This window comes from Anas acuta, chromosome 4 (genome assembly GCF_963932015.1).
Source record: "Anas acuta chromosome 4, bAnaAcu1.1, whole genome shotgun sequence".
NCBI lineage: Eukaryota > Metazoa > Chordata > Aves > Anseriformes > Anatidae > Anas > Anas acuta.
The window spans coordinates 43515527-43541067 of NC_088982.1; the positions used below are offsets into that span (position 1 = coordinate 43515527).

General features: G+C 35.0%; 1 protein-coding gene across 3 annotated transcripts in view; it reads right to left on the bottom strand.

The window, feature by feature from the left end:
* The window catches only part of LRBA (LPS responsive beige-like anchor protein), a 391035-nt gene that overhangs the window by 119527 nt on the left and 245967 nt on the right, over positions 1-25541 (bottom strand). For all 3 annotated transcript variants that reach the window (XM_068680931.1, XM_068680932.1, XM_068680930.1), the window contains exons 41-44: positions 14112-14229; positions 12310-12412; positions 10250-10365; positions 7856-7968 (exon numbers count right to left, since the gene is read on the bottom strand). In XM_068680931.1, the coding sequence (XP_068537032.1) occupies positions 7856-7968; positions 10250-10365; positions 12310-12412; positions 14112-14229 (450 nt within the window). The remainder of the gene's footprint in view (positions 1-7855; positions 7969-10249; positions 10366-12309; positions 12413-14111; positions 14230-25541) is intronic.

Genomic DNA, 25541 nt, shown 5'->3' on the forward strand with positions numbered 1-25541 from the left:
GCAAATTAAGTCAGTATTTATGGGCATATCCATGTACTCTTTAAAATATCAGCACTGAATTATACTGTATTTATGGTTAATTATTAAGATTTTTTTTTTAAGATCTCACACATACTTTGAGACAAGAATAGTTAGTGGCAAAACCTGATCTAGAGGTGGCTAATAACTACAATGTCTGAGCATGTCTATATGAACACTAGCAATGATGCAAAGCACAGAAGCTTCCCAAAGTCCAAAGTTGAAAAATGTATCATAACTTAATATTAAGCATAAAGAATGAAGAAAAACTATGTTTAGCAGTGGCTAAATTCACAACAGGATACACCTCAGGTCACCTAAAATCTTGGAAGAATTTTAATTTAAAGGAAATAAAATATCTCCATGGCTTCCTTTTTTTGTGCCTTCATACTGCTATCAGGAGAATCAAATGCTAAGATAACCAGCTGTAGGAGAATTCAAAACAACTCTTTGTATACAAACAATGCACTACTGAACTACAAACTAATTAAGCACACATGTGCTTTTCCATAAGTTTTAATCAATTGTTCAGCAAAACTGAATGTGTCATACACTGCAAAATCTGAGACATTACTACACTTTAATACTACTGGGAAGGTTAACTGAAGGGAATGGTTATGTTGTGTAGGCTCCCAAAAGTTTAGACAGAAAGGAAGTTGCACGTTCCTGGGAATCATGATGAGAAACCAAGCTGCTTGCCAGAGGTGAAGAAGTTAGGTTGTTGTCGTTGCAGTTGCATTACTCACAAAGTAACCTTGCTGCCAAAAGCAACCAATTGTATATGCTGTCCATAATCTGTCAAGTGCAAGAAATCCCTGCATCACCATTCATTTATTATAAACAAAAAACAGAGACAAACAAAATAATTTTATGGATTTCCAGAAACAGAATTTAGCGAGAATTCACATATACTTGAATCATGGCAGCAGATAGTGAAAACACTCTCTCTGCCTTTTCTTCACAGGAGGAAGGAGAGTGGTGGGGAGGGGAGAAGAGCAGGAAGGAAGAAGGTCTCACTTTTTGATAGTCTTTTTCAAGAATGGCTGTGAGGATTTTCACATTCAAGACTTTTTGCAAATGCAAATTTGGTGCTAATTAACACCAAAGGAAGACATGTAAGAAACAACACTAACAAAAGGAAAGGCAAGCTGGAATGAAGAGCAGGACAATAATTTCCAATCTCTCATTACCTTCCACTAGCAATTCCTTTTTCATTCAGAAATCAGAAGATTTTCATCTTCTCAGTACATTATATTTTGGTTTAGTTTTGCTATTTGAATGTTTTTATAAACTAAAAGTTGCCTTTAAACCTTAGTGCTATTGTAATCACACAGAAAAACACAGTTTAGACTAGATAAAAAAGACACTGTAACTTGAAGTCATAAAACAATGTCAGATCAATGAAGGCATTTACCTTAAAATCATAAACTGAGTACATAAACTTGCAAAATTACTACAAGCTAAAGCATGATAACAGTTGTATAGACAAAACATTTCCCCAACAGACTGACAAATTGTTTATGGGAGCTTAACAAACCCAGAAACCATATACCAAGATGGCAAAACATCTAACTTCCACAAAGTGATCATGCTTAACCATAATTTGAAAAAGCAGCAGCAATTTGTTACTGGTCTGGCACATAAAAAACATATGTCTGTCTGTACTGGGTGAGACCAAAAACCTTGTGAAAGTGAGCCTTTTGTCTGTAATGTGGATCAATCACAAACTGTGAAGATTTCAAAAATGGGAGAACCATACAGCGATACATTCCCCAACACCCTCCCACATCCCAGTGATCCAGACTTCCAACAATATGATGTTTCTTTACATATTTATGTCTCTGAATGGATTTTTGTTACAGCTGTTTTTTCAGGAACAATTCACATAAACTTTTAGCATACACAAAAACCTGCAGACACGAGTTCCAAAACTTATCAGCACATTGTGTGAAGAGTCTGTTACCTTCTGTTTATTTTGAACCTGTTTTCTCCTAACTTCATTTGCTTTCTACTAGTTCTTAAAGCCACATAAAGATACATCAAATAATTGTCTCCTTCTTCATTTCCCCCATATCACCCATGTTATGACCCAAGATGTGTGTGAAATCACTTTATTTTGTTTGTCAGTATATTTTAAAGCAGACATGTGTCCTATGGTTTCCTGTGATCATTCAAAGGGTTATGAACCACCCACAATTTATTTCCAATTAGAAACCTATGCATGTCCAAGGCATCTGAGCAAGGGTGGAATGGATAACAACATCAGATACAAATTAAGAATAATATTTTGAATGTTCATTGTTAATTTTGAGTTACTATTTTCTATTGTCTATTACAGACAATGGCTTTCTTTGATGCAGGGGAAGATGATGACCATTATCCTCACTACCAATAAATAAGTAAAAAGATTGCTTTTCTTAGTTCTTTTCAAGCAAGCAATTCTAGAAATCACTATATGCATCTGAAATGCAAACAGGGAAGAAAAAGTAATAGTATTGAGATGCACTCATATCATTCAGCTACTTTTTCTATAGAGGAGACTATTTGACACAGAGAATAACCAACTAATGGCAAGAAAAAAACAGGAGGGACAGGGACAAAGCTGAAAAGGATGGTTATGCCAATGTAATACTCTGAAAATTCCCAAAATATTTAACAGATTCTACCTAGACTATGAGTATGATTTCAGAATATATGTTTCAATAACCATCTCACAAATGTATTTGGGTGAGATTTCAGTTTTGGTAGGTCTCTGTAAGAGTTGTGGAGAAGGAATTAGCAAAACTTGCATGGAAATTACATGCTGAGTCTGAAAAATGTCCAGAGACAGATGCTGCAAGAGGCTCAAACTAAAATATCAGCACAAAAATTCTACCTTCGAAAATCCTAACACCATTTAGAGAGAAAGTGAAACAAGTATGCCACTGGTAACCACACAGAGATTGATACTAGAATCCAAACAGCTTGAATTGCTTCACACACAACGAACAGTTTAGTATCTCCAAGGCTCACAAGTAAGCCAGGTTTGTCAATCAGTACCTATTTCACTTAACTAAACACATTTTCCTCGAGGTGCGTTGCTGCTTTTTGGGTGAATTGCTCGCCTTTGTGTGGAGCAAGCCCTGTCCGTGGTGCTGAAGCACCGAGTCATTGCTCCGGGGGGTGCCTGACCATGGTGCTGCAAAACCAACCTTGGCACCCACAGCACGGCCACTGTAACAGCAGGACCATTTGTAGCTCTGTCTCCACATGTGCCCAAAGACAAGATGCAATAGATTGACTCAGCTGTCAGAAAAGATAATTGATCAATTTTGCCATTCATAAAAGTCCCTGAAGGAAGCTGTCTGAGGGTTACTGGCATTGCAGAGTCTCACAAAATCAATTGTCCCCCCATTCAGAAGTGGCAAAAATTTATGTTATTAATCATAAATATGTTTAACTTATATTGTTTCTCTCAACTGTTCCTTACTTTGCTTAGTGTTTTGGAAAGTATGGAGTGTCCCTCTCCTCAAAAAAAAGTTTTGTTTCGCAAAAACCATGACAACTTGATACCAGATGCATACGAGAATCTGATAATTGTGTTTCATATTAAAAAGATTTAAATCCATAATAGAATAACAAATGAATCATGAAAAACATGTCTCATTTTCAGATATCACTGCTTCAGGTTCACTGCAGTGTGGGGCCAGCCTTCATATCTCTGCCACTGTTTCTTGTGGTGACCCAGAATTGTAGGAAATATACTGGACTTTTTTTTAACTGCCAGGGACTCAGATACAAAGGTTGAAATATTTTATTTCCTGTACTGCCCTTTTTTTTAAGCAGGGATTCACATGAACTGCCTGAGAGTAATATTTATTCCTTCTTTCAGAATTTATCCTGTCTGGGTTTGGAATGCTTTTTAATTAAGTGCTATCTTTTGTCACAGGTGACAAATTTACTGCCTGAAATAACAGAGACAAGGCAACCAGGGCAGAAGCTGAGCCCAGCAGTGTCAAGTGTCACAGGTTTCACTACCCAAATTCCAGATGCAATTGCCTATCAAAATAAGTCATTGCCACTGCACCCATTATTGTTAGTTCTTACATTGTTCTTCTCACCTTCTTACAATGCCCAATTTTGGAACACACTTTATCCTTAGACGGACACTGGTGAGTTTTATCTGGTAATTACCTATATTGACTCCTGTGTTAGAGCATGAGATGAATAAAATGTCATTTTACTTTTCCTTCATGAAAAGCATTTATTCACAGAATGCTTCTAGTAGTTTTAATGCCTCTCTAAGCAAGAGCATTAAAAAAAAAAAAAAATGCAAAATTACAATGGTTGCAGATCAAAACACCTGCTACTTTCTATCTCCTTGCCAAAGGTAACGAGATAGTAAGCAAATTTCATGCCCTTCCCACTCTACCTCCTCACATAGGAAAATATTAGCATGAGTTATATGAACGGTGAATTTGCGCACCTGAGATGCACACCCTACAACAGAATTCAAGTTGACATGCTGAAGAGCAGTTAACAGTGAAGTTTACATTAGAATAACAAAACTAGCCTTATTTGTTATAGTAAAAATTATATATATATATAGTATAGTATATGCATATATTACTTCTCTTCTGTCTTTGATACCAGTGGCTCTCACATACCAATGAAACACCTCACTTCAATGAAGGTGAGAGTTATTTGATGCTTTTGTACACTTGGCTGGAACAGAAGTCATTGTTTATATAACAGTCACTATAAAATTGATGATGATTTAGTGAATATTGCAAGAAAATTACAAAAATGAGAATAAAAATATTATGTACACATGTAGCTATGGTGAAGACAAAAGAAGATTTAAAAAGGTTACTATTTTCTTCTAGTAGTGTCATTTTATGATCTTGCAAAAATTATGTCTTACGAAAGATAAATTATCAACAGTATAGAGCAAGATCCCATAACAAACTTATCTGAGTAAAATCATGCTTTGATAATTCAGTGTTTTCCATGTATTTTTACCTCATTTTTTTCCCTTAACCAAGTCCAGAAACACATCACAATTTATTGCTTCCGCTGAACAAAGAAAAGGAAAAAAATGTGTTTTTGAATAACATAATACGGAAAATGGGACATGTTCTGGTGGGAAACTGTGTCTGTTGTATAAATAAAATATATGTAGCTATAAATATAATATGTAATACTCATTCCAAACCATTGTCACCTCTTAAGAAATAAAAACCCAACTCAAAGCCGGGTAACAGACTGGCAGTGCACTCCTGGCATTTGTCAGGAACATTTGTCAGACTGACAGTAATATTAACCACAATCCATTTCAGTTGCTTTGGTTTATCATTGTGTGACTGATGTTTAAAACAATGCCATAAGAAGCTGTTTAAATAAAGTGTTGGTTTAACCTATACACTGCAGTTCTTTAAATCTGTACTAACTGTGGACTTCTAGCTAATATATTAACAAAACTGTTATTCATATTTGTCATTCTACATATGCAACTTCAACTTGCAACTTCTAAAAAAAAGCTTCACTTTTAATTTTCTTAGGAACCCCGAAAAAGTAAAAATATTGACCCGACATTTTTTCTTCAAGTCCCACAGTAGGACTGTTAAAACCATGTAAAATGTTAAGTGAAATATCTTTAAATATTTTTAAAACCTTTAACAGTCCAAAAGGACTGTTTTTGTAGGATGCATAGGCATCCTACAATACATAACTAGCAGTTGTTTTGAAGTTTTACCCCAAAGACAAGGTACAAGAATGCAAATATCACAACACACATTATATTCAAACATACTCATAATTGAACATTAACAAGGTACTGCAAGTTTTTCACATATTTGCCATGAAGTCATTACCTGACAGTTTAACATTTAAACTACATAGAGTTGATACTCCTAGAAATGCCTAAACAGTAACCAAAACCTGAACTACTGTATCTGAGATAGGTATGGCATAACGACTTTCATTATGTATAATGGAATGACATGCATTCATCCAGAAGAGCAGTTACATACAGATGCGCTCTCACCAACAACACATAATAGTGTATCATAATAGAACTTTAATAAAAAATCACATAAAAAAGAGTGGTTTTCCTATCTAATTTTTTACCAGAGGCAAGAGTGATGCCTAACCTAAAGTGAGGAAAATTGTTCTACATTGCACTTACTTCTGTTTCAGGGTGGAGGCAGAAAAACTATGACTACAGCTCTGACTGAGTTAATGAGTTTACAAATTAAAATAAATTTAAAAGGAGATTTCTCAGAAGTATAACAGGTGGGCAATCTTTTTTTGTCTTTAATTATTTTAGTAATAGCATTATATTTTCATTACTATTTAACAAAAATTAATGGAAATTGAGGTTGCAAAAATCTTACCATAATCAAGGAAAGTAAGAATGATTAATACATTTAATTGATGTACTAATTCAAGCTACACAGAGCTGATGTTCAAGTTCATGACTTATTCAACTTGAGTAGTATTATTAGAAAATATTACAATGACAGTACCTCAGCATCTCTCTGTTTTGCACTTACAATATTATATATTTGTTTTTATTTGTATATAATATATATGTATGAAATTTATATATTTATTTTATATATTTATATATTTACATCATATAGCTATAATATATGTACCATATATATACACATGAAACGCATGGAATAGTCTGCAAATATATATACATATGCATATACACATATATACATATCTATTTGATGACTGCACAGTGCTTTTTAAAAGTTAAAATGCTAAATGTGTAGTCAAAAAATCATTTCTCTGGAGATATTCAAACAGACCTATGCTTAGTTTAATCAATAATGAATTGAAAGTAGGAACTTTTTTAAACTGCCTTCATTTTGGATTTTTTTCTATCATGATACTGTTTTGTACAGAAGAAATTAAAAAAAAAAAAGTTCTAATTAAAATATTTTCTTTAGTTTTTCCACTAATTAATTATTTCCCCTTGCTACAAATGCCAAACAGCTTTTAGAAAAAGATCCAGTTTTTAGGTCCATTTAACTAGTCCAGCACCTAGTTTGTGGCATCTCTGCCTCTGGCAGGGGGTTTGGAACTAGATGATCTTTAAGGTCCATTCCAACCCAAGCCATGCTATAATTCAATGATTCTAGTCTTTGTAGAGAAAATGAGATGCTTACACTTTTTAAAATGAAATATTACTTTCTTGGAAAAGATTGAAAGAAAATAATCACATTCTACAAAGCTTTAAACAAGCTGTATAATACCGCATCCATGTATGTTCATTTGGGAAAGAGCCTTAGAAAAGCAAGACTACTCCATGAGAAAGTAGTTCATCAAAGCTGTAAGAAACTAACCATCCTTTGTTTATTTGACAAAGGAAAGCTGCATTACTTAAGCATACCTGAAGCTGTTTCACAGAGGAAATGAAAAAATAGTTTCTATTTTGGGAATATGGGTAATGATTTAAAAGTTCTTAAAATATGGTATTATAGGTTTACTACTAAAAACACAATTCTCATCAGAAATCCAGGAAAATATTTGGCAAATTTTTAATCTTTAGCTGACTTGTCATCCCTAACTTCATTAAAATTTGAAATTAAATGTATATGTTCCAACTAAGAGTACTTCCATTAACAATTCTTAAATTAAAACAATGAGAAGTAATAAGAATACATTGATAGTCCATTTCTCCACAAAAACAACCTTATCCCTATTATCAGTATATGTATTTAGAAATGAAACACAGTTAACAGTTGTGCATTATTAATGCATCACACACAGCAGAAGACATGAACGAGACTGAAAACTACTGTGATGATTGGAGAGAACAAAAAGAGTATCGGATGACAAATACCTTTGACAAATCTCTGAAGTTGCTAGGAAGTGTAAGGTCCAACTCATCTGATTCATAGTTGGTGATAACCCAAGGGAAGACAGGGTACTGATTTAAATCATTGTAAGTGCGACCTGACAAACGACAACAAAAACTTGAGTTAAAAGGAGTTAACACTTAACTAAAATACGAGCCTCCGAAGATGCAACCATATAGTTTCATGAGTTCCTCAAAAGAACTGTAATTTATTTCAGATCCTTTATTGTTTCAGTGTTCTACTTTGCTTTACTGAAAAGGACGATAAAAAAGTTTGCAAATTGCTAGTATTTAAACATTTCAGCTCATTTCACTTTAATTATAAACTGGTTTGCTGGCAGTAAGAGTTAAATGAATTAATTTTCTATACATTTCTCCCTCCTTTGTCTTTTTCACCTTGTCTTCTATCTCTGAAATGAAATACTTGAAGAAATACAACAGTCCAATGACTTTTATTTATATAAAAATTTAAGCAACAATTTTACATACAGCATTAAATTTAGTATGTGAAGAAGCTCACTATTTCAGAAATTATACAAGAGACACACATTTCATCCAGAGAATTCATTTTAAGGTGAATTCTCCTTGATCATCTGTGGATGTGCCAAAATTTAATGAAAGAGAAGATCTGTAATATATATGTATATCCAGAATATATATATTCTGGATCCAGGTTCATATATGCACCTTCATGCATCTGTAAGATAGAAACAATATCCTTCCTCCAGTAAAAGCAAAATTTCCAGTTAAAATAGTCCCCCATACACAATACATACACATACATGTTACAAGCAATCTGGTTTATAATTTTAAAATGCATAATTTTTGTTTGTATTCTGTCTTTATTATACTGTTGCAGAAGCTCATTCATTCACATCACCTCCTATCAACATGTCCTCAGATTTTGTCTAGTCTGGTCTTAAAAGTCTCAAAGAACAGGTTTTTACTTCTTCCCTAGAGAGATTTTATGACCCAAACTATCAGATTGCCAGAAAAAAAAAAATTAAAAAAATCTGAAACTCACCCTAAGTTTGTATTTTCCTAGCTTTCTTTCACCATTCGGTATTTGTCCATCATGGTTTCCAGAAATTATAAATGGTATAGCCAGATATAGCTCGATCCTTTCTTTTCCTTACCAGTTGGACACATCACACATTATTCAGGATTATGGATACATGACACTTACATCTTTACTTGTTTCAAATTAACAGCAATCACAACAATCTTTTACCTCCCCATCATGGGAAACTAGGCTTTCCCTTTTTCCATAACGCTATCTTTTCATTCCTTTTAACTTCCAAAAGCAAGTAGCTAGAACTCACTTTATTATTTCAATACATTAAAGCTGAAAAGGTTAATTCACTAGAGACACAGAAAACAGTGTCAGGATCTTGCCTCATTCCACTTGGGCAGTAAGGAGGCATGTAAATCCAGCCCTACTTCTATAAAATCTGCCAGCACCCTGGCATCCCCGACTTAATGACTGATTGCAGAAACTAGCAAATCTGACCATTTATATAAAATGTAATTAGTGTGAGCACAGGCATTTGCTCTACCAGTCTTTTTTAGAAACAGACAAGTCTGAAAGGGAAGTAGTAGACCTTTCAACACTGTCTATAGCATAGAAAAGAGCTGAAAATTGAGAAATTTTGCACAGGCCGCAGTTGCTCTGCAGACAAAGTATGTTGGGAAATGAAAGAGTGGTAATGAGACCTTACAACCTCCATTTACTAAACTGAAGTCAATTTGGTTAAAAACTAATGGGCCAAGAAAGGATACATGAACTATAGCTATGCATTTATAGAACAAGACACTAGGATAACTGCACTGGGGAATGCATTAGGATTTGGAAATGGATGAATGGTGTCATGGCACAGCGATAGCGGTGATACAAACACCACACTTCAGAGACCACCCATCAGTAACAGTAGTATTTATTGGCTCCAGAAATATCCTGCTCCCCAGCTGACACTTCCCAGAGGGTTCCAGACCTACAGAGACCTTGTTACATCAGCAGTATTCATTGAGGATAGTACTTACAAGTATCAAAACTTAGAATCCTAAGGGAAAAAGAAGTTACTATTGCTGAAACTACTAAATACGGTTTGTGTAGACTGTCTTTCCACAACAGTCAAGATATTCTGACTTGAGCTATATTTTTAAGTGCAGTTCAGTACAGCTTTTTAATTGCATACCATGCCATATATAATTACGAACAAAGTACATTTAGGAGAATTTTGTGAAGTTATTATTCACAACAAATTTTTACATAGGAAAAGTTACTTGTTCAAAGGGCAAAATGTAGCAGTGCCCTATGACTTTTGTGCCACAATTAACTAAATGCTTCCTTTCCTGAGTCTTTATAGTAATTTGTGTTACCTGCTATAGTGTTTAGAAACATCAGGTATTCAAAGTTGGAAATTTCTCGGTGTTGCCATCGCTGGGTCATATTCGAAGCTTTGAAAATCTGTCGTGGACTAGCCAAAGAAATGCGCCTGGAAAACAAAAATAAATATTGGAAAAAAAATAATGGGAAAACCTGGTGGATCCTCCTTTTTACCTACCTGAATGTAGTGGCAGTTGTACATATTCTTTTTACTAGTTCTGTGCTAGATTTCTCTGGAGATTGCTATTTTCAATACCTGAAGTTCATTTTTAAACTTTTATTATCTCATCAGAGCAAAAAACTTAAAACATCTGACAACTGGATATGCCAAGATCTGAAAACTTTCAAACAGAAACCTTTACAGCTGTGCAAATTTAGCTTCTCCACAAAGGCCTAATGTATTACAGAAACATGTTACTAGTGATTTAGAGACATGCCTGACCATTAAATAAGAATATTACACAACTTAAAATGTCACCTAAGAATAAAGTCACCTTTCGGAATGGATTTTTAAATTCCACCAGTACAAAGGAAAAAAATGATAAGATGATAAAACTTTCATTATGAAGTCCATCCTCTTGAGACTGATATTCTGGGTAGTGTTGGAGAGTAAATCATAAATAACTCAATTAAACTTTTAGAATCTTATGCCAGATTTCACAATGTTTGTGAATGAATACAAAGCCACTCCTTGGAGTGCTAAATCAAGCAGAGAAGAGCTTATTATAAAATTCCCAAGACTGTCTTGTTTATCATAAAAACATCTGTAAATACTAGGACCATATAATATAGGGGGAAAAAATCTAGATATAATTTCCATTAATAAATCTTTACTGGTATTGATAGAAAAAAAAAATATATATATATACATAAGATATATATATATAAGATATAATATTATATATATAGGAAAACAGTTATAGAAAATATATATAATTTTTAATTTCTATAAATTTCATTAAACTAAACCTATTTATCAATATAGATAAATGTGAAATTTTGAACAGATTTGTATATACTTTCATTTATATTTTAAAATTTTCAAATATAACTCACTTCTGTAAATAAAAATCCTTAAGATCTTACAGAGCAACAATAATAGAAATCAGCAATTCAAAAGAATTTTTTTCTGGACATAGTAAAAATCTTTTGATGTGGTTTAGCAAAGAATACTTTACAAAAACACAATTTTTTAGAAAGAAGAATAAATCTATTCCTTAGAGGTTGTTTCTTCTAAAACTTTAGAAATTAATCTACTTCAAAATATTTTTATCACTCACTAAAATCCAAGAGTTAAGCAACCCAATAGACATGGGGGACACCTCAAAAACTACTTCTATCAGCCTCAGTGAACATTAAGGTGTGTTGCTGACTCCCGTCCAGAACATATCTTGCAATTGAGCCCATATCTTCTGCTAAAATCATAGCAAACTGAATCATAATCTTCAGTTTTAGGATCCAAACTCACATTCTGCCATAGCATTACTAGTTTCCCACTTACCCTAAGTAAGATTTAGCTCTGTCCTCCAGAGCTGGAAGACAAACATACCATACTAATCCTTCACATACTGTTTAGCTTATATTGTCCTACACATTACTACAATATCCCCTTGATGAGGAACAATCATTTTCATCTGGGTTTAAATATTACAGAGGATTCAAGGATGTTACAGTCAAGCTAATATAATTGAAAACTACCATAAAAGCTAATCAGTCCTACTATCAGTCATATCAGTCTTAAATTTCAGTGGGTTGGTAACCATAAAGAACCGTATTTTACTTAAGTATGGTAAGTGATTGAGTCTCACTTGCAAAAAGAAGCTACCTTCCCTGTAACAGACAGAAATCACAGTAATAACCTCAAATCCAAAAGTCTTCATTATATAAACACAATCAAAAAAGCACGTAGAATTGACAGGCTTGAGGGTGTGCATGTTTTGTAAACCAGGAGGTAAAAATGCTTTAAACCATACAGGTTGGTTTGATGAAAAAAAAAAGAACTCACAAAAAAAAAAAAAAATCACAGGTATAATTTATTCAAACTGTAAAATACCTGGTCTGGGGTAATCCAAAGGTAGCACCAATACCGACTCGAGGAAGACAATTAACCACTTTCTTTACTGTTGCTTGGTCAGGGAAGTTGAACATGACACCAACTGTGAACACAAGAAATGAAATACAATGTTATTTTGCAGCATTTATTTTTTGCTTTCTGGCCCAATAAAACTTAAACCTAAGCTTAGGTGCTGAACAGATAAAAAAAAAATAGACATGTTTCCTTGAGACTACTATACATACATTTTTATACAATTTCTGGAACTACTTCTATTTTCCACTGAGAGGAATTTCAGCAGAAGTTGACACTTTCCCAAAGCTTATGAAGTCTACAGTTGTTTTGCTTTCTGAACAGAAGGTAAATCTTTATGTACACACTGACTAACTAGAACTAAATAAAAAATGATATTTTATGTATAAACTGCATCACATTTATCAGTTTATTTTGCATTTTCAATATCAATATATTTAGCATTTATTATATTTAATATATATTATCTTCATGTTTTGTCTGAAACACAAAATGACACTCATGAAATAGGAACCTAAAAACTGGAATAAAACAATCCAGTTGTGATACCACCAGTGGACATTTATGACTTCACAGAGGCTAGTTTATGACAACTAGGGGCTCCAAAATATGAAACTGAGTACATGATTAATATTCCAGTGGATGATATGCACTTCCAGATACGCATAATGATGCTCTCAGCAAGATCTATGTCTGATTCCTTACCAGCTATGTTTAAGGTTAGAGTTAATTTTAAACTCAGAGAAAAACTATTTGACTGATATGTTAACTGCATAAAAGATGTTGTCTGGTGAAACGCATACTGACTTAAGGACAACACTGTTTAATATTACTACCAAAAAACTTCTCTATATTGGAAAAGTGTCCTCTTAAGACCTACGTTATTTGATGTTTTTGTATACATATTTCAAAACCTGGTTTTCAAAATTTCATAATCAGTACAAAACCACTAGAAGTGACTGAAGAATCTTAGTTTAAACTGCAAAGACATCATATAACCTGGTTTAGAATAAAATTTAAGAGGAGAAAATAGCAGAATAAAATTCTCTGAAGTCTAAACTCACTATATTTTGAGTGACTTGTTAGACTACATATATACATGTATGTTTGAAAAAGAAACTGAAGAAAGTGAAGAGTGAAAAAAATGTTCATAATCACGCAGGGTTAAGTCCACATTTATTTCGTAGACTTGCACTAAGATCTAATTGAAAGCTGCACTTCTCCATTTATATAGAAATCTTAGAGATATCTAAGAGCTGCAGATTATTGCATACCTATATTTGAAATATATTATAATATTGGAATACTATGACTAGAAATACAGCACAAAGCTATACCAGTCACTGGTCCAATCTAGTAGTGCAGTTCTTTCATTCTGTTCTCAGCATGTATAACTAGTAACTGCTAACCCTCCCAAGAGACAAAAAAAAAAATCCTTGAAGCATAACAGATCAGAGGTAGGTATGCCTTAAGCACAAATGTTTAAATGCCAAATAAACATGTGGGTATAAAGGAAAGTGAGGCATTGCTAATGCCCAGTTACTGTGTTTGAACATAATTCCTCAAGAAACAAACAAACAAACAAACAAACAAAAAAGTGGAAACAAAAAATACGATACAAAAATATACTAATTTAAATATTGAGGCACTTAATCCAAACCCTTCCACTACTTACACAAATCTATAACAAAAAACAGAGTGACTAAACAGCCCAACAGAAAGCATATGTCCCCAAATCAGTACTTGACATGGCCCTAAACTCACAGTACCTCTATTTGCCATGAATATCTCCAGTGCTGTATTTTGCAGAAGATAACGTCGAGAAAAGATAGCTCGAATCTCTGAAAATAGCCATTTTCCATGGAGTCCTTCTGTATATGCCAGAATCTAGAAATGAGAAAAAGAGAGCGAAAAAAATGTTTTCAATATGTTGTGAGTATAGGTAACGTCTTGTGAAAGAGAAACTGTCTGATGCACAAACATGTATTCTACCAATTACATGCAAAACCTGAAGCAAAATTAAAGTGTTCTCAAATTTAAAATCATGCTATGATAATCATGCTATTGTGGACTTCTTGAAGTCCTAAACTCAATTCACGCCAAGGCCTTCTAAAAATTTGCTCTATTTTTTCTGTATTTTCCATATTAACTGTGTTTTCCATAACCAAGGCAGTTTCAGAAACATTGCAAAAGGTTTAGAACATCAGCAAAATATAAAAGCATATTCTGAAAATGTATTACTAGTGCCATCAGATGCATCCACACTTGCTTTAGCATTGTAATAACAGGACTGTAACAAATAAAAAAAAAAATGTCTTCAAAGAAAAAAAATGTTCCTTACGTTTATCATTAAGGCAACATTCATTAATTCTAGAAGTATAAAGGTTGGCTGTATAAGAGGTTAAGTATCATTTTGTCAGCTAAGGTTAAACACAAACCTGCAAATGAACTCAGCATAATCTCTCTATGGAGTAAGCGGTTGTCAAAGTAACTTGTTACAATTCCTGTCATCCCATCTGACAGACACAGATGCTTAGTCTGCCTTCACAATTCAAACTAATCCCATTTTTAGTCCTCAGCCACTTTGTTTCTTTGTTTCTTCACTTTTTCCTTTTCATTTCAAAGCTTAATTATGTAAGTGTTAAGAGACAGCGAGATTGGACACTCCTCTGCCTCAGATTAACAAACCACATGCAAAGGAAAATATCTGAGATTTGTCCATTTTAGCAAACACAAATACTTCTAACACAAATCCATCACAGAAAAAGAGTTGCAAATATAATCCTCTTTAACATCATCACTCATACAACAATTTCACTTAAGTAATATACTGTGAATAAATAAAAAAGAGAAATAAGAGATGAAAAAAAGAAAAGTAAAATTCAAGCCTTTAATATAACAGAGACTGTTTTTGAACACAATCACCCGCCTGTAGTTTTTTAACGGAGGATTTTGCCTCACATGTAGTATACATTCACAAATAAACTGTTTTTGCAGCACAGAGAACAGAAGCTCTATAAAGAGCACTGCACAGCACAATGTAAAATACCATACTACATCTGTGAATTTTATAACAACAAATAAGTGGGGCAAACCAAAAGCAGCTAGCACAGAAGCTCAGAACTTACAAAGGAAATCATCTCCCACACCTTCTTCCTTTATAGTTAATCTCTCATCTTCCCCCCAATGCAAGTGCGACAGACAACTTCTCCTCCTCTCCCAACACCCCTCCACACACACAGAAAGAGAAGGCAAAAATGCATAATTATTCTGAAACCAAACTCCTGAAACGTGATGAAAGGAACGAAGACTGCCTATGGTTACCAATCATTTCTGAAACAGAGGAACTATCAGAGTTGGGCCATGCTGACACTTTTCCTACCACATCCACAAGCCAGCCCCACTAATTGGCAGATTTGTATAATTCTGTGGTGCTACTCAGAACTGCTGTGTTTTGCTTTTGTCACATGCATATAAATATCCTTTAAAGAGCACAACATCAAAAGAGGTGACAAGAGAGACAAAGTTGTGGTCCCTGTGTACAGAAATTTCTTAGTAGTTTTGCTGGTATTCATCCATCCAATCTTAAAATTGGAGCTTATAATTTCAGTGCTTATTTTTAGAGAGAATCAGGAATGTATTTCTGTATTTCTCTGCATTTCAGTAGTAGCAATTAAAGTATGACTGATTGTTACTATGAATCAGCACATTTCAAATTTAAACACTTATTACATGGATATTATGAGTAAAATCAGCAATGTAAATATTACTTTTACCCTGTGAGACTGGCGTTTGTTGAGATGGTGGAAACACTGCAAACAGCCCAACGCCATTTTTTCAAAATGGGAAGGAAAAGCATCAACAGCAGAGCGAGTTTATGTTGGGAGACTCATAGAGCCATGCTAAAGTTACTGAAATAACAGGATTTACAGCAGAAACTTGGATCAGGCTACAGAAAGAGTAGCAGTCACCGCTGGAGCAATTCTTCAGGCCGCTCATTAACAGCAGTTATCAGGAGCGAGAAGCAGCTGAGGCCTAGCGGAGCCAGGCCTTCGTTCCGAGTTGCAATAGTAGCTGCCTGCTCCGCAGCTTCACTTCAAAGTCTCTGGAGTTCAATTAAAACTGGATTAGGTGGAAGCAGCCCTTCTTTGGGACACTCTGTTCTCTGAACCTCCTCACACACTGACAGCACCCTAGACAGAGGTCTAGCCCTCCAATGAACCGGTCGCTATGGAAACTGCATCATTACCATTGCTCTGCGCTTAGCGCGCCCAGTAGACTAGATGAAAGATCCAAGCACATTTCTTTCATGTGTATTAGCAAGGAGTCCTCACAAAAATCAAATTCAACCTTTTATTCCTTGCCAGACGTCTGATTTTATTAACAGAACCTACTAGTTGCAGAAACTGGCTAGCGCTTTAAGTTAAATTCAGAATTTTTATTTTGATAAAGGGACTTCTTTTTAATCAGTGCTACCACTTCTGATATTTTCAGTTTCAGAATTACAACTTGCAAAACATTTTTTTTCATTTTCCTGTTTTCATCCTTAAGTCACACAACACAGAAATCTGTTTAAGAATTTAAGAACAACCATTTTATTCATCCTCTTGTATTATAAGTTTGCTTTAAAAATGACTCCCGTTTATTTCTGTGTTATGTTCCCATTGGTAATAGTTTTGGACTAACTTGTGAAACACAGACTAATGGGGGTGTACAATCTAATTTAACATGCACGAATAGGACCACCTTCCCCACATGAGCAGCTACCTATAGAACTTCAGAACCCCACACATCAGACTGAAGTTTAATCTATGCACATTTCACTTATTTGAAAATACATTGGACCCTACAGGAGAACAGACAATTTATATGGTTTACCATTTCCATGAAAAATACTTAATGTAGATATATGAGCTGATCGTACATGATTCTACAAATCTTACTACATTAACTACTCTGTGATCAGCCTTTCACAGAATGACAGAATGGTTTGCGTTGGAAAGGAGCTTAAAGATCACCCAGTTCCAACCCCTGTCATGGGCAGCAACACCTCTCACCAGACCAGGCCTTGAACACCTCCAGGGATGGGGCATCCACAGTTTCTCTGGGCCACTAGTTCCAGTGCCTCACCACCCTCAGAGTGAAGAATTTCTTCCAAATATCTAATAAAAATCTACCCTCTTTTAGTTTAAAACCACTGCTCTTTGTCCTGTCACTACAGTCCCTGACCAACAGTCCCTCTCCTGCTTTCTTGTAGGCCCCCTTTAGGTATCGCAAGGAAAACAGATGAACAAACAGCATGACAACACAATTTAAAATACAAAACTCCTTTCACCTCTGCATAAGTCCCTTCTTTACTTCAAATAAAAAAAATTAAGGCCCAAACCTGTACCCAGTTCTCATAGTCCTGCTGCAGGCCCTGACTGCCACTACCTGACTGGAAGAAGCCCACCAAGAAGCCAGTAGGTAAAGAAGAGCCACCTTCAATTTCCACCTCGACAAGACTGTGAATCAGAGTTGCAAGAAAATGCAGGTAGCACAGAGCTGGTTGTTAATTATGGTCACGTGTAAACAAGTCATCTCCTCACAATTCATAGCTGTGTATCAACATGAAAATGCCCACGTGGAAGCCAGTCAGCTATTTTGGACACAAATGCCCAACCCTACCTTTTCTCCAAAATCCCCTCCAACCTTGATTATAAACAATGTCTCTTATAGAAGATTACATGCAATACTTAAAAAATACCATCTGTACAGCTTCCTCATGAATTAGAAAAGTAGTATTTTACTGAGGAGCAGATGAACAGTTTACTTTTAGGCAAACCAGTCAGCTATCATATTTTATTTTTAGAGAAAAGTACTATTGATCTCAAAAATGTGAATATCCTATAAGTAATTAAGTCTGCAAATGGGTTATAGAACTGAAACAGTAATTGAATAATTATATTACTTTAATGTTCCAGCCGATTTAACTGTCATGAGTAAAATAAAAACTAAATAGCTTATTTAAAAAGCTGATGAATATTTGTATATTTCACAACAGTTTTTCTTGAGATCTAAAAAAGTTACGGAGCACATTAATCAAGACACAGCAAAAAAAAAATGCATTTAATTTGCATTTAAATTTGATTGCAGCTGAGAAAGGATCTATACAAATAAATTCTTCTAGTAGCATTCTTAGTCTTTTGGGGTCATCTTTGTTCAGGTAGGCAAAATTACAGCATGTAGAGGATATGAAATCTGACTCAGAGTTCATCAAGAACCTGGATTGCCACCATAATCTCAGCCTTGTAAATGTGTTCCACTTCTTCAGATTCTACTGTTCGGATACTATTTAGTTGCTAGCTGTAGAATTCACAGTGGAAGGGTCTTATGCTGATCTTTTTTTTAAAATACATCCAAGATTAATAGTAATGTTAAATATCCAAATGCTCTTAAATAAATCACAAAACTTATAGTTTATTTTAGATTTCTCAAGAGAATAATGAATAAGATGTTCTATTTTAAAAAGTAGATATTTATACATGCAGCCACTTAAATCTATGCTCAAATAATAGTAGTCTCCCTTTCAGTCCCTCCTGTGAGCACAGTCTGCTATACAATCCTGTTCAGCATTTTCATGGGTGACAAACTCAATTAAACATATTCATTACTTTAATGTTCCACTAGATGGTTTTACCCAGCATAAAAAATTTAAATAAATAAATAAATACTCTGTGACCTTTGTATCGATCAAGCAAAATGGCTTATGCCTGGGTGTGGGTGGTGAAGGGATTGGGGAGGGGGGTGGTAAAGGACTCTTATGTTTTCTCTTCCAATTACTGGAGGAGATGATAAAACCACAGCAAATGATGTATCAGCTCATTTTATCTTATCGCTTTGGGGCTAGGTGACAATGAAGTTCATATTTCACTGGTTCCCATTGAAGATTGTGAAAATTACTTGCCCTTATGACCTGAAATTTCACTAGAAGACAGAAATTTCTCTTCTGCAAAGTAATGCAATTTTTCAGATGTCAACCTTTAGCCCAGCTTTAAAAATTAATTTCATTTATATTAACCAATGATATTGATATTTTCACAGAATGTTCTTTGATACATGAACCACAGACTAGCAAATTGATGTGCTTTAGAAGGCTAAAATTATTTTATCTGGAGCTGCTGGGGACAGACAGATTTACCACAAACTGAAATTCCTATTTCACAGCATACTGTTTATACTAGCCTGATATACTTTAAGGCCTCTGGACCTGTAAATAGCATAGTCTTTAGTTACAACTTAGAAATTATTTCCAATTATAGAATAGATCTAGAAATAAAACTATGTAAGTAATACACAAATAAAAACACCATTTGTGTGGAATTGAATAATGTCTGTCACAGGCCACAGATCAGTAAATGTGTGATGAAATGAAAAATACTTATAGATGATTAAAATAGACGATGCACAACTATATTTTCTCTCTTTATCCTGACACTAAAGCTATATTTCAAGTGAAAAAAATTATGCAATGCAGATTTTCTGAAATGAGTCTTCCAGTAACTGCAGATAACCTTCTCCCTGTATCAAGATCTACTTTTGAAAATTCATGACAGGTATTCATAACAGGTTTTGTTCTTTTGAATTGACTATGAGGTTCTCAACACCCCATATGTTCTAATAAATCAGTAAACACTGCTAGCAAAGTTAGTACCAACTATCTTACTCCTTTCCACTGCATCCAATACTTCACAATTTCTTTGTCCGTTTTGATTATCCCAGCAGGACCAGCAATGGTTCATTATCAGTGGCAGAAAACATTTAACCAAGTAATCATCAAGCAATGGCAGTGTCCTGTCTTTAACCATGGTCAGCACAGTGGATAAATAGAATATTTTCTCATTTTTTCCTTCATTACATCATAAATTTAAAAATTCAGAGAGCACTTTTAGCCTACTCTAATTAATAAGAACAATTCTGGCTAGTCCTGATGTCCACACAGACTGACAGATTCCATAACTGCTTTGTGAAATGCATTAAATTATATGACTTCATCATTTTATGTATCAATGAATGTCATCATTTTAACTCTGTAAATACTGTATATACTGCATAAATACTAAAAAAAAAAGCTACTGTTCTTGATATCAATTTGTATAAATTGGACAAAAAAAAAATGAAGTTACCTGCAAATGCTCAAGATAGCTTAAGCATCACTGATAGAAATTCAGTGAAATGATTTGTCAGTGTGTAGAAGCTGTCAAACAAGCTGATCACATTAAGAATTTGGATCAATAATGCTAAAGTGAAGTATTATTAATATCAAGTCTTTATAATAATGAATGGTGCAGTGGTGCATTCCCGGCTATATATCCCACAAGACAGAATTTTGGAAAATTAGATTGAGAAATTCCATTTGCCATCAGTTTACCTATGCAACCAAGGAGCTGGTGTCTAGATGTGCCTCAAAATTCCTCACAACTCACTTATTTTTTGGTGCTAACTACACAACTTTCTGTCAGCACAAACCTTGCTACCTTGTTACTTAACTCCCTTTCCAGTTAATCATATAAAAAAATAAACAACAAAGTACAGGGACTTTAAGATGCTCCAAACTATGTGTTAGTGAAAACTGATTGTTTAATTTGACTTCAGGTCTCCTTGTGAGCTAATCAAAAAGGAAATACATATTCAGGTTGTGATAATCTGAAAGTGATCATTTTGGAAGCGTTTACTGGAAATGAGGTTATAAAACAAAAACTCTTCTTAAACTTTAGCCTCAGAGGTTTTTGGTATATTCCCTAGGATTTTGTATTACTATTAAGCAAAAAATAGATATACATTTCTAAGGTGATAGGTATGACTGGAAACCAGATTTTGCCAAGGTACCCAAATATGATCATTCAGAAGGCTTCATCATGGAAAAAAATTGGAAAATGGAAATACATATTTCCCAAAATGGAAATAAGACAAGTTTATGAGGAAGATATCAAGGTGTGTGTGTCTCTCTGAAATAACTGAGTTAATAAAAAAATACTTCGGAAGAATACCAGCAAGGACTATTTTTAACAATTCTGTTTCTGAACTCTCCAGTACGGCATACCTTTAAAGGGTCTCAAGGTCTCTTTTTTTTTTTTTTTTCTCACAAGATTTTACACAATGAAGGGTATCAATTCTTTTTGTTCCTTGTGTAAGACAAATGAAGCAAAATTACAGAGAGCAAGGGGTGAGGATGTGGCCTAACCATTAATGATTAATGTTAGGTTTTTAGTCAGCCTGGTTTTCAGATGATCAGAACTGACTGCCTTCTTATTCTCACCTATAATGTCAGACTTGATTCTCTTTGAACAGGTCCTCTTTTTCGTATTTCTGAGAACTATGATTATCAGAAGTATTTTCTTTTTGATATTTAATAAAGTCATAACAAGTAAAATTACAGCAGTTAGCAGAAGACTGTCCCTATCAAATTTTGAACAGATTTAATTTGGAGAAGAGGAGGCTGAGGGGGGACCTTACTGCTTTCTACAACTACCTGAAAGGAAGGTGTGGGGAGCTGGGGTTTGGCCTTTTCTCACAGGTAACTAGTAATAGGACTAGAGGGAATGGCCTCAAGTTGCACTAGGCGGGGTATAGGTTGGAAATTAGGAGACGTTTCTTCTCAGACAGAGCTGTCAGGCATTTGAACGGGTTGCCCAGGGAGGTGGTGGCGTCACCGTCCCTGGGGGTGCTTAGGGGAAGGTTGGGCGTGATACTTACGAACACGGTTTGGTGGGTGACATTGGTGGTAGGGGGATGGTTGGATCAAATGATATTGGTGGTCTTTTCCAACCTTAATGATTCTACAATTCTAAGATTGTGCTGTTGTGCTTTGTGCACCTTATTTCTACTTAGTGGCTCCAATCCATTACATGCAGCAGTAGTAGCACATATAGTAGTTGTACAACTATTACAATAAATAGCCTTTCAAAACTATTTTAGGGATTTTGAGAAAGCCCTAAAAGCTTTCTCCTGTTTAAAAGTGGAAGTACCTCAGAAAATCATAAAAGAAATCAACCAGAATTATTATCTTTTTATAACAAGAAGGTATTTACCTTGATGATGTTTCTTTTTGTTTGTCTGCTTTTTCAAGTTTAAAGTTCTGGTTGGTCCCCCCTCTTCTTTTAAAAAACTCCTAATGCAGAAAAGCCTTGTAGATAATCTTTATCAGATTATATTGGTTGATCTCTAAGGAGTACAGACTCTGAAAACTAGGACAGTTGCCAGACTAATGACTCACAGCGATTCATATCCACAGCAGTATAAGTAGATATGATGAAAGGTAAAATACAGGAGCATGTGTCTCAAAAACAGACCATGGAAAACAACATAAAGACTTGCTGGTTTTGCTGTCTCTTAAACAGATTTAGCCACTGAGGAGTCTTTAAAAAAATAAGGTTCGTGTTTGTTGTAATTGTCTCTTCAAATTTCAGTTTTGAACAGCAAATCAGAGTAGTCATGTAAGATTTCCCACTGCTGTGCCCTGCACCTGTCTATTTCACCACTTTTAGGACTTGACTTTTCCCATGGGCTGCTCCTGCATGTATCCAGGTGAGCTCTATCTGGCCAGAACACGTGCAAGCAGAAGCAGCAACTGCAACCAAGGAGGGAACAAATGCACCTGCAATACTGGCAGATGTCCAGTGTCTGCCATTTTGATCTGATCTTGCAGACGATGGGTGAGGAGAAAAACACAAAGGGGCAATGAACAAATAAGTTTCAATGCCAAAAAGAAGGATTTTATTTTTTTTTATTGATGACCTGTAAGCTGACCTTCATATCCCCTTCGTCAGAACAAAACAAAAACAAAAAAACCACCCCCACACATCTGGCAGGAAGCTTGAGTACCAGTCATCATAAAAGACTGCATCTGATCAGCTCATTAATGGGAACCAAGCCCATTCGTAGAAGAACAGATGTGCCTCTTGAAGGCAAAGAGAAAAGTCAGACTCCAGAGCTGCCAATCCAGCAGTTTACATTAAAAGATTCTGTGCTATGTTTTACGAGAGATATGGCACAGAAGGTGCAGCTTGCAAAGGGATGGGAATGTAAAAATGGCTTAATGCCACCTTTGTGCTGCACAGACTCTAGACTGCTGCAGGACCAAATCCCCTCTGAGTATACTGGAGCAGCTGCAGGGGCTGCTGTGTAATTACATACATTTGCCTTACTTTGGATGTCTGGTAGCTGCCCCACATCCCAGCATTGCACAGTACTTTATGGTATTGAAAATCTCCCTCCTGCTCTCAGGAGTTGGGACAGAAGATACAGCAGTGCTTCTAATAAACCATCCACTGCTCAAGCACTGCTCCTCTCCCTGCTAGTTCCTTTACTATACACCAAAGCAGAACAGAGACATGACAACAACATAGGGAAATCATTCTTAGTTATCAGAGTACATGTCCCCCACGTGCACTTTTTTTAATCAAGACCCACATGAGTATGCCTCATATTCTGTACCTGTATTTCTACATTTATCTTATATTCCAGTAAAAGTAAATTAATTCCTCAAGTAAAGGAACTGGGTATAATCAGTCAGTGACAAAGGTTTTGCTATGGCCTATGACTGCAATAGAGAATCTCTTCTTTAAGATCACCCGTAGAAATAATTTGACCAATTAAAATGAATAATGTTTGTAAAGAACAAAGAGCAATGAGAACAGAAGGTTTTAAACAATAACTGCTGGTTTTCATCTCAGGAGATGGCAAAATAAAGTAGTTTAAATTCAGCTTTAAAGCATTCCTATGAGTACAGACCCTCTTCCAAGGTTAATTAAGCCACGGACATACCTAATGGGACATAGATGTGGTCTATGACCACATCTAGGATTCTAGGTTAACACAACAAGAACATAACCCTAATTTCAGTTTTAAAATGCAATAGAAAATTAAACTGCATTTCTAGTCCAAATGATTGATAAGAAAGGCTTGGAAATGTGATACAAGTGTAACGTACACAGACAGCAGTCTGGGGATAGTTGAACAATTGATCCAACAACATGATTTGCCTTGCCATTCCCCCTAGGGTATTAAATCTAAAACTTGCTACCACTGAGGGCCTAATAAAAAATGACCTATCAAAAAATTCTGCAGATGACAGGAGAAGAAGGGGCTGTAAGTCTGTGTGAAAATATCAGCTCTTGTGAAGAACTGTAATCTCGGCTGCGGTATGCATTTATCTTACAAATCCACTATACTGTTATGCACAACTGGACGTTTTCCTAAAAGGCAGAAAAAGGCAGATCTAACGTGGGAGTATTTACAAAGCACCAGGTTCCAGCCAATATGTGACAGTCTGTTTCATAAATGCTTAAGTCAAAAGGGAAAAAAGTCCTGTAAACTGCTTTTTAGACACAATTAACCTCTTAGTAATATCCTATCCACTCCGTGCAAAGTGCTGCCAAGAAATAACAGTTCCTTGAGAAAATACAATAATTTATCTTGTCTATGAATATTTCATTTGCAAACGTAACTTAAGGCAACTCTTATCAAGCAAATTAACTGTACTTGAAGGAATGATGTGGGAACCCTTCTTAAACCTTTAAGAGGGGAAAAATCTAACTGGGTAGCAGTTCTGTTCCCAGTCAGCTCCACATTTTGAAAGAGGTACATGTTTTTTATAAAAAAGCAGGAGATTGAAGACATGAGAAAACATAATTTTTCAAAGGCATTTTCAGTTCTTAAGTGATTTAGTTTATAACTCAATGTTCTTTTGTTAAAAAGAGTAGTTTAAGACAGAAGACCTATTTGTAAGTTACTGAAGGTTTGCTCCATAACTAACTACATCTGGAGTACTTACAAGTAATTTAAACAATTTGGGATCTGGAATCAGTGAAATTTGAAAATACTTGAAATCATTTCCTAAGATGAGGACACTTGCTTCCATAACATGCTAGCAATATAGATATCCAAGTAGGTTAGTCATTTTAAAATACATGTCAGAAGCAAGGCTACTGCATTTGAGCTCTGAAATATAAAAAGTATCACACCCTACAAGTAGGAATGCATTTACAGCCAGAAATGTCTGCATATTTATCTCCAGAAGATACACGGCTTTCTACTCAAGAAGTTGGAAGCTGAAAGTTTGTGGAGTTTGATGGCTGACCATTTATTACAGGACAAGGAATATTCATTTCTTTTCCATGAGTATGTGAAAATTATCTTCTGAAAAGACTAGGCCACAA